The sequence below is a fragment of the Stegostoma tigrinum genome, chromosome 16 (genome assembly GCF_030684315.1).
Source record: "Stegostoma tigrinum isolate sSteTig4 chromosome 16, sSteTig4.hap1, whole genome shotgun sequence".
NCBI classification, from domain to species: Eukaryota; Metazoa; Chordata; class Chondrichthyes; order Orectolobiformes; family Stegostomatidae; genus Stegostoma; species Stegostoma tigrinum.
Window position 1 is genome coordinate 40180243 of NC_081369.1, and position 16127 is coordinate 40196369.

General features: G+C 42.9%; 1 protein-coding gene across 1 annotated transcript in view; it reads right to left on the reverse strand.

The window, feature by feature from the left end:
- Nucleotides 1-16127, reverse strand: part of mvda (mevalonate (diphospho) decarboxylase a) — a 45336-nt gene that overhangs the window by 2859 nt on the left and 26350 nt on the right. The window contains exons 8-9 of the mRNA XM_059651721.1: nucleotides 15734-15849; nucleotides 2020-2128 (exon numbers count right to left, since the gene is read on the reverse strand). Of these exons, the coding sequence (XP_059507704.1) occupies nucleotides 2020-2128; nucleotides 15734-15849 (225 nt within the window). The remainder of the gene's footprint in view (nucleotides 1-2019; nucleotides 2129-15733; nucleotides 15850-16127) is intronic.

A 16127-nucleotide genomic window follows, 5' to 3' on the forward strand; every position in this document is an offset into this window, starting at 1 on the left:
GAAACAGTTTGTTTGGGAATAAAGCTGATAAATGTGTCAATGTCCAGGAAGAAAGCTGAAAATTAGTCAGGAAGCAATAAACACATTATATCCACAGGAGCTGTATCTGATTATACACCACTATTCAAATTAGAGGCAGTAGAGTTGGGGAGCAATGTTGATCCATTAATTTGACTACTAAAAAAGTGAATATTCATAAGGCATAGGCCAATTATGGAGAAATAGTGATGTTGCACGGAGGTTCCAGGTACGCCAATTAGCATAATAGCATTGCTGCCTGCATTGATTTACAGTCTTGAAAGCCGCTGCTGCATACAGACTTTGGATGCCTCTACAGCAGTGAAATAATTATAGCAAATAATGACACTGACGTAGTGGTTAAGTTAAAGGACTATCTATCCAGAGGCCCAGATCTAAGGATGTCAAGTTTCATAATGACAGCTGATAGAGTTTAAGTTCAAACAGTAAATATGGAATATAAGGCTGATGTCAGTAATGGTGATCATGACAACTATCAAAACCATGTCATTAAAATCCATCTGGTTCACTAATGTCCTTTGGAGAAAGAAATCTGTCATCCTAAACTGGTCTAGACTATATGACTCCAAAAATAGGAACAAGGTGGTTTATTGAAATGGCAAACAATTGGAAGATCCAGGTCATTTCTACAGACAGAGGAGAGTATTCTGCAAAGTGGTCTCCCAGTCTGCATTTGATCTTGCCAACGTAAAGGAAGAGCACATTGTGAGCAGTGAATGCAGTAGACTGGATTGAAAGAAGTACAAGTAAAACACTGCTTTGCTTGGAAGGTGTGTTTACAGCTTGAATGGTGGGTAGGGAGGAAATGAACGGGCTAATGTTGCACCTTCTCCAATTGCATGGAAAGGTAACGTAGGGGATTGAGGAAGTGTTAGGTGTGAAGGAAGAAATGGTACCTGCAGAATGCTGAAAGTGAAGGGCAAAGCAAGATGAGTTTGGTCATGGTATCCTGCTAAAGGTGGCAGAAATCAATCATGATTCTTTGAATGCAGAGACTGATGGATGGAAAATGAGGGCAAGGGGAACACTATCATTCTAGGTGAATAGGGAAGGGGTGAGGGCAGAAGTGCGAATGACGATTGAACATGGTTGGCAGGGCTATCAACCTCAGTGGCAGGAATCCTCAGGTGAGGAAAAGAAGAGGATGTTGAAGACAATATTCTAATGATAGCAATGCGGGAGAAGCACAACAACGAGCTAGAAAAAAAATGTAAGAGGCAGCAGAAGGGCAAATAAATCTGGAAGAATAGGCTGGTAGGTGGTGGATGTATTTTGACATGTAAAACAAATTACACTTTTGAAATAAAATATATATTAAATAGCAAAATTTATTAATGTAGTAAGGAAGCAAATAGGGACAAAATATAAAAAGTGAGTACACATCTTAAGAAAAACAAGATTAATGGGATTTTGGGGATTATAACAAGAGACATGGCATACAAGATCAAAAAGATCATGTGCAATCTTGTGCTTCTCGCTAAGGAAAGAGTAGGTGTGGAACAAGTGTAATCTTAGGGTTGTAGCAAAAAAAATACAATCTGAGTGACAAGCACAAAATTAAGGCAATTTGGGATTGGATTTTACCCTCCTCCGCTAATGGTTTGAAGGCGGGTATGTGTTAAATGCAGCAGAATCACTTACTGCCAATCCTACATTGCCCCCTACCAGAGTGGGAAAGGCTGTGAAAAGTTGCCAGCATGGCAGGATTCCTGTGAAGGGGGACAGGGGTGATGGTGAAGCTGGTGTGTAATTCAGCCCTGGAAGCAGGCAACTGAAAAATTGGTCAAAATGATGAAAGGAAAAGATGAGCTAAATATATATCTATAAATTTTCATTGGTGGGTAAGTCATCAACAAGGCCACAATCTCGAGATAAACAACAGGGAAGATTTTCATGCAAAGAATGGCATCATTAAGCAACACAGTTTTAAAAAAAGCCAATTTTCGGAAGTTATACGGAGATACTGTATTGAACATTTACCCGAGTGCTGATGATGTATTGAATTCCAGACTTAATTGAATCCATCTGGATGCTAGACTTCAGATGCTCTGACACAGATACTGTATTTACAGGCAAGCCTTTCAGGAACCTGGAAAAAAATACTAGACTGTTACAGAACAAAGAGAAATACGTGCAGTTTCTTAAACTTTTTTGTTCCCTCTTTCGTAATTATAAAGACTTCAACCATTTTTTAAGCACTCTCATCAGAATCAGTCATATTTTCTAAAATGAAATATCTAAAGAGAAGAATCAAAGCTTGAAGGAAGGTAAAAGCTGAATAAAAACATTTAAAAAAAGAGATCTTGATTTTATTTGTGAGAGGACAGCTTTGCAGGCATCCCAAGTATTGTAGCAACTAACATGCACACACCCCATCTTCCCTACCTCCCCATATGTAATGAGGCTAAGCTTATAAGACAATGGGTCTTTTGTTGAATGAATATATCAAGAACATCAAACAAAAGGCATTCTCAAAACAACATTCTTTCCTTAAGCCTCAAGTTAGTAATAGTTTAAGTGCTCTGTTATGAACATATTTATTAGTTTGCTGATGCTGTCAACCCTTTTTTGTATTAACTTCCACTCTGCCCTTAGCAACATGTAAGCTTAAATTCACGTTAAATCTAGAATCTAATGTTCATAGGATCTCCACAGTGTGGAAGCAGGCCATTCAACCCATTGAGTCCATACCGACCCTCTGAAGAGCATCCCACCTAGACCTTCCCACCCTATCCCCATAACCCTGAATTTCCCATGGCCAATCCCCCAGCCTGCACATACCTGGATAATTTAGCATGGCCAATCCACCCAACTTGCGCATTTTTGGACTCTGGAAAGAAACCCATGCAGATTTGGGGAGAATGTCTGTGTGAAGTTTCCACAGTCACCCGAGGGTAGAATTGAACCCTGGACCCTATGCTGTGGGGCAGCAGTGCTCACCAATGAGCCACTGTGCCACCCAATGTTCTAGGTTCTATAGTTTATTGAAGGGTGATAGACCTGAAATATTAACTCTTATCTCTCCACAGATACTGCCAGATCTGTTGAGCATTTCCAGCACTTCCTAGTTGAGTTTTAATTTATAAGTTAAAATTTAATTCCAGTGTTTGAACTATAGTTAGCACATCATCTTGTTTAATACAGCCCTCTACAGACACTCATCATCATCGGAACACTGTGTGCACAATGCCAAGAACATTCAAAGACAGAATGTGCCCACTACGTGCTGCTTCTCAAAGCATATCTTGCCTCCTCCTGCTATTTAATACATAAGAACAGTAGACCATCAAGCCCCTCAAGCCTGTTCCACCGTTCAATGAGATCATGGCAATATGTGGTCTGAATCCACGTACCTGCCTTTGGTCAATATCCCCTAATACCTTTGTTTAACCAAAAATTTTCTACCTCTGATTTAAAAGTTACAATTGATCTTGCATTCACCAACATTTATGGAAGAGAGTTCCGAACATCCACCACCCTGTCTGTAGATGTGCTTCATAACATCTCTCATGAATTGTCAGACCCTAATTCTCAGGTCCACAAGTGATGGAAACAGTTTATCTACTGTATTTTCCTGTAAATACCTTGCTTTGCTTTGGCCAGATCACCCCTTAAACCTCGAAATTCTAGAGAAAGCAGGCCTAATTCATATTGTCTCTCCTCATAACTTAACCCCTTAAGTCCAGGTATCATTCCTGTAAACCTATGCAGTTCTCGGTCCAAAGGTCAATATATCTTCAGTAAGATGTGATACCCAGATCTGCTCACTATACTCCAAGTGGGGTCTAACCAGGGTTTGGTATAACTGCAGCATAATTCCTGCATTCCTGTACTCCAGTCATCCAGATATAAAAGCCACTATTCCATTACCATTTTTGATTTTAGTTTCCGCACCTGTTCATGACATTTTAAAAATCTATGCATCTGAAGCTTTGGACACCTGTGTGTAACTTCATATCATCTGAAACATATCCTGAACTATTCTTTTTGATCTAAAATGGATAATTTCACACTTGCTTACATTGAACTCCATCTGCCACAGTTTTACCCGTTCACTTAGTCTATCAATTTTATCTTTGTAATTTTATGGTATTACCTTGACTATTTGTAATGCTGCCCTTGTGTCATCAAATTTGAACACGTGGCTTTCTATGTTTATTAGTAATTTTGATAACGGCAATGTGAATAATTGAGGCCCTAACTCTGATCCTGTTGAGGTTAATTTGAATACCGCCTCATTATGCCTATTTTCCATATTGGCATGAAGTGAAAGCTACAGATGGTGTGATCATGGGTCTCTTGCTTTTCACCCACTCGTTTCCACTTCTGCACTTATAACTTCAGGTACATATGAACCTCTGCATAGCCAGCCACTGCAGCCTAATGAGGAAAGATGAGAATGCTACACATCCCAGGACAAAGCACCATCATATGATTTGAATATCAAAGCCACCATCTCAGGTTCTAATACTGAACATTAAGCCTGAAGCCACACCCAGATTGTAAATATACCAACAGGAGACTTCATAGGCCTGTTCCCCAGCTCTGCTGCAGAGAGCTCAGATAAGAATTTTCCTGGACAGGGTACTGGAGAGCTGATAAGCACACATACTGTGGTGGTTGGTAGATGTGCAAGCCCAGCAAGCAGTGTGTTGTTTTTATCACGGAGAGACCATGATCCTGAGGCGCACGTACCTCATGCTATCCCTGTTCCCACCATTGTCACTACAATGCCTTTTCTGCTTCCTCCACAGTACAAGATGAAATTGAAAACACGTTGGTGAATGCTAGAGGGCATTTCCCAAAGCAAATCAGGCAGCAAAAGTTTTTACAGGCTGCCAATGGTTTTCTCCTTAATGTTCCTTGCAGCTGCATGGCACCTGTTATGGGTGTGTTGTCCTTGCATAGCTGGGTGATGGACAGGGGCCATTAATCAGATGTGAGGTAAGTTGGCCTTTTCACCAAACACTTCTGCTTCATCACAGGGCCCTAAAAGATGGTGAAAACGGCTGTGGGCCTGACAGTGAAGACAGCAAGACATCTGATGGTGCGCACTCAAACATGATCTGGCATTGTCACATATCAATGACTATTTGATGCAACAGTAGTTCTTGCAGTTCTGGTATATTTTCATGTTCACGTGTAGCTCACAATTCCTCAAACAAATTCCCATTCCTCATCCCTAAAATAACTTGTCTTGTTCAGATCTTCACTGCCCCTCACTTTAATTCTATAATCCAAAGTCAATTACTCATCAAGAATGAGCAATATTCTCCTTGTCGCTGCACACTCAGCATACTTTCCCAGTATAATTACTGTCATACCCTTCACAAATCCTCACAAACAAAATCATCTTCATCTGGGAACATCAAGTGACATCAACACAGAAAATGTTGCATGTACTCAACAGATCTAGCATCATCTGTGAAGGGAGAAACAGAGTTTAATTTCAAGTAACTTTCTTCAGAACCTGTCTTGAAACAGTGGACTGAGTTGTACCAGAATTCTCCCATTTTTTTTTTGGTAAATATTGGTGAGTCAGATGGAGAGATTCTGTCAATAAGCCCTGGTGAGATTTCTCATACTACTCTCTGAAACTCACCTCATCAGCTATGCACCATACCTCAATGGTACCCTGTTTATCCTAGCTTCTCTCTCACCAGAGGAGGGAATACTTGCCATTGCTGGAATTTCTTTGGATTCCTCATGCCTGCACCATTTTCAAACCCTAGCCGTACAGCAAGTCAAGTGATACCAGGCAGGAGTGTTCCTTAGTGCACTGAGTGGGAGGGAACTGAAAACAATAGTTGCTCAGGGCATACAGCTAACATCTCGCTGCAAATACAAATGCACATTCTCAGATCTATTGCTATTTAAGAACAGGCTTTCCAGCTAACCACTCCTTAGCCTCGTCCCATCTTCGAACCCGTCCTCAGAATCCTGAGGGAACCTCTAGCTGTGGCCTCATCAGCATGGTGCAAGTGTGAGACTGATGTGGAAAAGTGCCATACAGCAACATGTCTACCCCCTACTTTTATCCCCCAATGGCCTGTGTAGCCTAACATATTGTCATTGTTCAATGTAGGGCCATCAAGTACTGGAAAGCCTACTGATGGTTGAAATCTTTCTGTTTTATTCGTAACAGTCAATGTGAAGAATAAACAAACAAGCAGAAGCTGCAATTTCATCAGGGAACGAACAGGGGCTGCTTGCGAGTAGCAACAAATTTATCATGGATCCTCATCGCACCCAGCTCATCTCGTGGAAATGGGTGTCAATTACATCCCACCTGACTTGTTGCTTTTGATGATGTATTGCGCCACGTAGGTGATATTGGTCCTGCTCAATGTCTTTACCTTCCTCCTCAGAAGACAGCTGCCACTCTACCATTTTGTCAGACAACACTGAGACAGACAGACAATCTCTAGCAAAAGGACCTCATCAGAACCTCACCTTGTTTGCTCCATGATAGCCCTAAACAAAGAATAGGCAACATGATTGTTTTGCTTGGCCTTAGGCAAGAGGTTGCATAATGGATACATTAGCTTCGGTTGCAAAGGTTAGCTCTCATCTCCCAGTCACCATTCTTATAAGTATCCAGCCCTTAAAACAAAATAGGAATACAAGAGGTCCCAAGGATATAGGCATTATGGCAGCTCCTAAAAGGTACCCAGTGCAGACTAAGGTTCTGTACTGCTGATCATGGTCAACTTGAGCATTGATGGAGTTGAAGCCTTTTCTGTTCTTGAAGTCAACTGTTATGATAGGGCACTCTCAACTTGACAGGTGTACAGTCTATAGCACCTTGTCCGTGGGGAAAGCCAATATGCTGGTAAAGCCTACTGCCCAAGCTGCAGTAATGATGTCATCACTGGGAAACAAGATGAAGCAGTGTAAACTGAACCACATATTTGTGGTTCAAGGGGTGAAAGTCCCCACCAGTGATTCCTTGGAAGCAACCAGTTGCATAAGAAGTTAGTGCAGTTATCACCTTGATTACCACAAGGCAATGATGGCCACCCACACTTTCCTGTTGTAGGTCCAGCTCCAGTAGTTGCTTTAGTTCAATGACAATGTCCTGGAATTTCTTCAGTTTGCTGCAGCACTGTGCCTCTTTCATCCGAAGGAAATGGCATTGAGGGCGACAGACTTCTCTACCTCCTCAGAATCCTGAGGGAACCTCCAGCTATGGCCTCATCAGCATGGTGCATGTGAGATTGATGTAGAAAAGTGCCATACAGCAACATGTCCACCCCACTGACTGATCACTGCTGGGAGTCATGACAAGCTGTCTTGCTCTGTGGCTGCCCTAGAAGGGAAGGCAAGTTGGAGGTACTGTGAACCCCTGAGCTCTGACTGGTTGGGTGGGGGGTGTGGGGGGTGCGAAGTGCAAAAAAGCTAAGGCAAGGCAGAGAAGCTTTAACATCTAAGGAGCTCAAAGTGACTGAGTGCTAAGACAGGACAGGACAAACTCTAGTCGAGCCTATGAGTTGGCTGCCTGTCCCTGTGTGCAAAGAATCCTGACAACAGCATCACAGTGAAAGGTGCTTGTGCACTCTGAAATGCAGCATTCCAGTACAGATACATACTGTAAGGAGTGCTGCCAGTGGAGCATGGTCTCAGGATGTTGGTGATTATTGTCTGAGATGAAGGGCTGTAAACGCAAGTGTCGAGCTGGAGTTGTCAGGTATTCGTTCTGACTTTCACATCAGGAATTGTCATTGTCTAGTTTATGTTCGACAAGTGGCGAATGAAAAGACTGCACATAAGTGAGGTTAAATTCGATAATCATGACATGATAACAGGCCTCTCACTGCTCACTCTTAAGATTCTTATCTTGCTATTCAAAACTTGGTTAGGAACTTGGACCTTTTGCCAATCTCACCCTATTTTCCCAGCTAACTTCCCTTGCTGTTCAGGGGCAGGAAGATTTCACTCATTAACTCTGTTTCTGTCACTCAGATGCTGCCATTCCTGCTGAGATCTTGCAGTATTTTCTGGTTATTACCTTCATTTTTTCAGCATCAACAGCCTCATGTGATGTATTGCCTTATTAAAGGCCACTTCCTCTGAATCCCTGCAAGCAACATCATGGGAAATTCACAGATGGCTAATAGTGAGCCATTTCCCTAAGTGTTGCAATTACATCCCACAACAATTTACACATTGCACTTTGCTGAATTGATGGAAGAGAATGCCTTGTTCAGTCATTATCTATTGCAATTACACTAAATTTCTAACCTTACTGGAATTTTACTTCTCAATGCCAAGAATTTTACTAGATACTATAACATTATAAATACTTTGTAGGTGAAGGTGACAGAGACATGCTTATTAGGACAACTTCCCGACTGATCATAAGAAGGGAATCAAGTATGTTAAGACAAAACCACTGAGACATTTGAAATCAGACAAGCATTCAATTCCAGACGAATACGTGGAAAGGTTCTGCTTCCTGCCAAGTACTCCCTTTACGTGTAACAGTACAGTTTGAAGTGAGAGAGAGAGTTAAAAGATCAATATGCCTATAATATTTATTGGAAACCATCGATTTGAGCAAGAATGTTTTCCTGCTTGAAAATTTAATAGAGATTTACTTCATGGATTAACATTGATTTTGAGAGGATGCAGAAGAGATTTATCAGATTGGTTCCATGGATGAAGAATTTCAGCTGAGGTTAAGTTGGAGAAGCTAAAATTGCTCTCCTTGGGAAAGTTGGTACAGGTGTACAAGATTATTAAACTCGTTATATACACTTGTTCTAAAGGCAGACTAAGAAAAGCTGTTTCCCATAGCTGATGATATAAGAATGAGGGCAGCAAAGACTTAAAAGTTTTGAACTGGAGATGGAGGAAGATCGCCGGGGACCCGAGTTCAATACTGCCGACTGGCGATTGTCCATGTGAAGTTTGCACATTCTCTCCGCGCCTGTGTGGGTTTCCTCCGTATGCTCTGGTTTCCTCCCAGTCCAAAGATGTGCAGATTAGGTGGATTGGCCATGCTAAATTGCCCATAGTGTCCACAGATGTGCAGGCTAGGTGGATTAACCATGGAAAATGCAGGATTACAAGGGCAGGTGGTGGGTGGGATGTTCCTTGAGGGTCGGTGTGGACTTGATGGGCCATATGGCCTGCTTCCACACTGTAGGGATTCTACAATAACTTTCTATGCAGTAAGTAGGAATGATATTGATCTTACTTCCTATGATATCGATGAAAGCAGACAGTGATTTTTAAAGGAAACTGCATGGAACATTTGAGTAAAATAAGCTTGTAAGAATGGAGAAAGACTGAGGCAATGGGGTGGAATCGTTTGCTCTGCAGCAGGCCTATCTGTCCTGCCTTCAGTGCTCCAAATACAGGAAGTACAAATCGAATATTTTGCAAGGAGTGCGAGCGTGGGAGGGACTGGAGCATGAGTGAGAATGTACTTGTTTAGGATGTGGGAATGCAACATTGGGGGTGTAGTGGAAAGAAAGGCAAGTGCACGCACAAAAGTATGGGAAGAGAAAAGCGTGTGTGTGTGTGTGCGTGCGCGTGCATGGAGAGAGAGAGTGAGAGAGGGTGTGGGCCTGATGTGAGAGAGAGAGAGAGAGAGAGAGAGAGAGAGAGAGAGAGAGAGAGAGAGAGAGAGAGAGAGAGAGAGAGAGAAAAGGAAAAGTGGGGAGTGAGGGGATGTGGCTGTGAAAGAAATGGTGGGGGGGGGGGGGAGGGTGAAGTTGAGAGGGAAATGGGGGGTTTGATGCTGTGAGAGAAACAGAGGGGTGGGTCATGAGGCTGCACGAGAAATGGGGTGGGGTGGGTTGAGGATGCAAGAGAAACTGTGAGAAGGGGAGTGGTGAGCCTGTGAGAGAAAATCATTACCTTCTACTCTTCAACCCTGCTTGATCCTAAATGGCCCAGACAACGTTCAGTACCCATCAGCAATTCAGCAAATGAGTTATAGCTTAAAGTGCGATTCATAAGCACACATTTTAGTGAACAATCATCGTAGCAGCAGTACCAGTTATTCCCACAAACATTACATGATGCATAGTTTCAATGCTCAAAGATATCAAATGCAGGTAAACCATGCAGAAATAAATGGCTGGAGAAACTCAGTAGGTCTGGCAACATCTGTGGGGAGAAAGCAGAGTTAACTTTGACTCTGGTGGCTTCAGAGTTGGTTCTAGTTCTGGAAGCTATAAGCTTTAGACAGTCTGTTTTGTATCATGCCAGTTCACATGATGTCAGCTTTTCCAGGAAACAGCCACCTTAAACATCTAAGTATTTCAGCTTTTCCCCTTCATTTAAGACCAGACTGAATAGGCAGGTGAAGGCAGACAGGGTAAAAAGAATTGAGAACTGGGTGAGTAAATACAACCGGACCATTTATCTCAAAAAATGCAACACTGAGCGACTAAACAGTATTAATAGCTGCATTTGTACATAGAAAGTCCTGTTCCTCAACTTCACTTCTTCACTTCCAAGTCTCTTAATAAAGTTTGCTCTGTTATAATAAATCCTACGTAAAAATAAATAAATACATGACTTTAATTTGGCACAGTCACTCCACTTCACATGAATGTACTCAGCCTTGATGACTATTGTGCCACACTAAGGGCATGCAAATAGTTGCAATATGCAGTGTACACTGTGTTGGCATTTCAGGATTTTGATAGTTTTCCACAATGAATTTGCTTGCTGACAACAATTTAGAAATATTTTAAAATCAGCCATTTCTGAAGCTGGTTGGTCTTCAACCCTTCTAGCCCAGAAAAGGGATACTACCACTGTGTCACAAGAGCCCTAACAACAGTTGATACAATTGCTCATATTAAATTTTGATTAAACTCCCTGCTGTTGGTTTTGGCCCTATACAGACTGCATTAGAAAATGACCAACCACCTCCTTAAAAAAAGTACTGTAATATATAATTTTATTTTGGTAATCAGAAGAGGGAGGAATGGAGAGGAAACTGAAACATTCTTCGCAAGTATTAACAAAGTGCATGATTGCCACACTGTCATTATTTAAAGTATAGCTGATATGTACCAAGTAATTCTTAATTATGGAAAAAAACTGTCATACATTTTCATTCCATTTTAAAAGAATCAATGAATGCCGTAAACTCACTGATCACATGTTTTGACATTTTAAATTGACATCTCGACTTGGCAGCTGTCTTACAATTCGCATTTCTCAAAATTTGGTTTCTGTAATTTTTCACAATTCCTTCTAGTAGGGAATGATCTCGACTTACTTTAAATAATGCTGATCATATGTTTGTACTCTGGCATTTAACTGTGGAATTTTAAGTGGTAAAATCATTGAAGTATTAGGGCACCGTACAAATATTAATATTGGAAAACAGCACTGTGATAATCTGTAGTCAATGTGTGGAAATTAGAGTATATCAAGTGCGGAAAGCACATTATCATATTTGAAAGGTGGGCAAAGGGAGAGAGAGGGGAAGGGGGTGCGGGAAGAAGGGGAAGAGAGGGTAGGAGGGAGGGAAGAGGGGAGGAGAGTATGCACATGTGGGAATATTGGAGGGACAGGAGGGAATGGAGTCTGCAGGGTTGGAAGGGAGTGTTTGTGTGGAAACATGGTGGGGGGGAGAAGAAAGACGGGAGAGAGGCGAGAGGCGAGAGGCGAGAGGCGAGAGGCGAGAGGCGAGAGGAGAGAGGAGAGAGGAGAGAGGAGAGAGGAGAGAGGAGAGAGGAGAGAGGAGAGAGGAGAGAGGAGAGAGGAGAGAGGAGAGAGGAGAAGAGAGGAGAAGAGAGGAGAAGAGAGGCGAGAGAGGCGAGAGAGGCGAGAGAGGCGAGAGAGGCGAGAGAGGCGAGAGAGGAGAGAGAGGAGAGAGAGGAGAGAGAGGAGAGAGAGGAGAGAGAGGAGAGAGAGGAGAGGCGAGAGAGGCGAGAGAGGCGAGAGAGGCGAGAGAGGCGAGAGAGGCGAGACGAGAGGCGAGAGACGAGACGAGGCGAGACGAGAGACGAGAGACGAGAGAGAGACGAGAGAGAGAGAGACGAGACGAGACGAGACAGAGAGAGAATGAGATTAAAAATATAGCATGAATGGGGAAGTGTGAAAGGAAATCTGTGTGGTGATGGTGGACAGAGGGTATTGGGAGCCAAAGAGTGTCACATGGTATGGCAGAGAGAGGGTACATCTGTGTGATTAGCAGTGTGTTGGAGAGTGAGATAGAGCGCAAATCTTGAGACCTAGAGAAAGTCAGAAAATGACCCATCCTTCTACTTCCTTAAAAAAATACTATCCACAAAACGGATGAAAGGATTAAACCCTAAAGGCATCCAGGTTTCACCAGTTTTATTAGGATTCTGTTGAGGCTTGCTCAGAGTATATGCCACCAGAGACAAATGCACAGTCAGTGCCAGTTAAACTAACTGCTTTGCTCTGGTCTGGTCCTCTTGGTGACCATGACTTGGAGCCTAGTATGCTTCCTAACTTTTGTTTCTTACTTTTCCTACCTGGCACTTTTTGTTTTAAAAAATGGTCATACTTATTAATTACTTGTTTAGGACGGAGCTTGCTAGGACCTTAACCAAATATTCAAAACCAATTATGTCGTCATTTGGTTTCTGAAGCTGCTAGGCAGCTGAAAATTTGCAATAAAATGTTGATACCACAAGTTCTAGAAATACTTTTTCTCCTACTATACAGTTTAACAAAGCTTGCTAAAATTCAAAGTCATAAGTCACACAACACCAGGTTATTGTCCAATGAGATGATTTGAAATCACAAGCTTTCAGAGTGCTGCTCCTTCATCAGGTGAAGTGGAGGGAAACACACAGACTTAGAACATATAGGCAAAGAGATAATAGCAAGATAATTCCAGGTAATCAGCATCAAGCCATCAGATGAAGGAGAAGCCAACGTCATACAGACTCAAATGGACTACTGCAAAGAACTGTTCTGACGACTGATCAACCGGAACACGACAATTATCTGCTGATCTGACCAAAGAACACATCTATCAACTCAACAGACTGATCAAGAATAGTGACAATGGGAACTGCAGATGCTGGAGAATCCAAGATAACAAAGTGTGGAGCTGGATGAACACAGCAGGCCAAGCAGCATCTTAGGAGCACAAAAGCTGACGTTTCGGGACTGGACCCTTCATCAGAGAGGGGGATAGGGAGAGGGAACTGGAATAAATAGGGAGAGAGGGGGAGGCGGACCGAAGATGGAGAGAAAAGAAGATAGGTAGAGAGGAGAGTATAGGTGAGGCAGTAGAGAGGGGATAGGTCAGTCCAGGGAAGACGGACAGGTCAAGCAGGCAGGATGAGGTGGTAGGTAGGAAATGAAGGTGTGGCTTGAGGTGGGAGGAGGGGATGGGCGAGAGGAAGAACAGGCTAGGGAAGCTGAGACAGGCTGGGCTGGTTTTGGGATGCAGTGGTGGGAGGGGATGAGCTGGGCTGGTTTTGTGATGCAGTGGGGGGAGGGGACGAGCTGGGCTGGTTTTGTGATGCAGTTGGGGGAGGGGAAGAACCAGCCCAGCTCGTCCCCTCCCCCCACTGCATCCCAAAACCAGCCCAGCCTGTCTCGGCTTCCCTAGCCTGTTCTTCCTCTCGCCCATCCCCTCCTCCCACCTCAAGCCGCACCTCCATTTCCTACCTACCACCTCATCCCACCTCCTTGATCTGTCCGTCTTCCCTGGACTGACCTATACCCTCCCTACCTCCTCACCTATACTCTCCTCTCTACCTATCTTCTTTTCTCTCCATCTTCGTTCCGTCTCCCCATCTCTCCTTATTTATTCCAGTTCCCTCTCCCCATCCCCCTCTCTGATGAAGGGTCTAGGCCCGAAACGTCAGCTTTTGTGCTCGTGAGATGCTGCTTGGCCTGCTGTGTTCATCCAGCTCCACATTTTGTTATCTTAGACTGATCAAGAACTTTGATCCAGACATTCAGAGTATCCTATGCGCTCTCATCCCGTGTACTTCTCACGTAGGAGATATCTACTGGCTTCTGAAGGATGCACAAAGCCAAAACTTGTACAATCCATAGTATCAGGCAATGGGACCCTGTGTGAGAACCTTTCTGGATATGTCAAGGGCATCTTGAAACCCAATGTATATATGCCAAAGTCATGCACAAGTTCAGGCAAGACTTCTTCACTGCACAGGACTTCCAACCAACACTATACACTAGATACATCTATGACATTTTCTTCCTTTGGACTCACGGCAAAGAATCGCTGGAACGAACATGTTTCATCCTACCATCAGACTTACCATGGGCTTACTCTTCAGAATCAGTCTCATTCTTGGATACACGCATCTTCGACATGGACAGACACCTCAGTACTCCACTCTACCGCAAACCCACGGATAACCTCATGATGCTTCACTTCTCTAGTTTCCACCCTAAACACACTAAAAGAAGCCATTGCCTACAGAGAAGCCCTGTATACATGAGATCAAATGTGGAGGAAAGTGGCAAACACTTACTGATGCTAATAAGCATCCTCAAAAACGGGTACAATGCTCAACCCATCGATCAACAGTTCCAACATACCACAGCAGAAAACCGTAACAACTTCCGCAGAAAACAGACACGAGATATGACCGACAGAGTGCCCTTTGTTGTCCAGTACTTTCCCAGAGTGGAGAAACTACACCATGTTCTACGCAATCTTAAACATGTGAGCGACGACAACAAACATATCGCCAAGGCCTTCCCTACACCTCCTCTCTTGCCTTCAAACAGTCACCTAACTTCCAACAGTCTATCATTTGCAGCAACTACCCAGTCTTCAGGAGAACAGCAACCACGACACTATACAACCCTACCTCAGTAATCTCTGCAAGACATGTCAGATCATCAAAATGGATAATACCATCACACGCAGATACTCATATGACCCATGAGTATCTACCTCATACACTGCAGGAAAAGACGCCCTGAGGCGTGGTATATTGGTGAGACTATGCCGATGCTACAACAACAGATGACCGGACACTGCACAACAATCGCCAGACAGGAACATTCGCTCCCGGTCGGGGAACACTTCAGCAGTCACAGTTTCTGATCTTCAGTTAAGCTTCCTCCAAGGCAGCCTTCAAGATACACAACAAGGCAAAATCATTGAACAGAAACTGGTAGTCAAGATCTGTCCCCATGAGGACAGCCTCAACTCTGATATTCAGTTCATGTTGCACCACATGTAACACCACAACACCATTCTGTGTTTGTCAAATCTTCCTTACTGTTCTGTTTTAACACCATCTTTATAATTTATTATCTTAATCAGTTTGTACTCTTTTGGATTATTTGTTAATTTGGTTAGACCCTTAACATGCAACTCTGACATTTATCATGTTACTATAGCCATGTGGTTGGTCTCTAACACAATCCTATTTTAGAATTTTTGGTAATGATCTCTCTTCTTTAATTAATATTCTCTCTCAGCCGAAATATTCTGTGGCTGTGTGCCACTTTCCACTTCACCTGAGGTAGCAGTAGTGCTCCAAAATCTTGTGATTTCAAATAAACCCTGTTGGGCTATAACCTGATGTCATGTGACTTCTAACTTAGCCTACTCCAGTCCAACACTGGCATCCGCACGTCAAAAACGCAAGTGACGTACCTGTTTTTCTCTACAGGTTTAGACAGTAAAGATTGCAAATGCAACAGATTTCATCAGGTTACAATAGAATAAAACTGTGCTGAATTTTGCAGGACTCACTGTTCACCATTTTCTTCAGGAGGGAAGTAATGTTTCACAACTTCCACAAACTCATCCACATGCTGCTCCTGTACGTAAATAACTGCATTAGGGCCTGCATCAAATGTGTACGCTACCTAATGTAAACAAAAATGGAACAAAAAAAGAATGGCATTGCATCAAAAAGTGTAACCAGCTCAATTCAGAGTCTCTACATATTTTCAATACATCCTTAATTACTGTGCACATCGCAATACAGGTTATATTCCATTCCCTCAATTTCCACTGTACAATGAAGCTCATATCAATTCTGGTCAGGAGCTAAAAGGGTGAATGAGTGTGCAGATGCTGTTCATAAGCAGCGAGCAATTACTGTAGATTATGATGCATGAGTTGACCCAACGTATAAGATGAG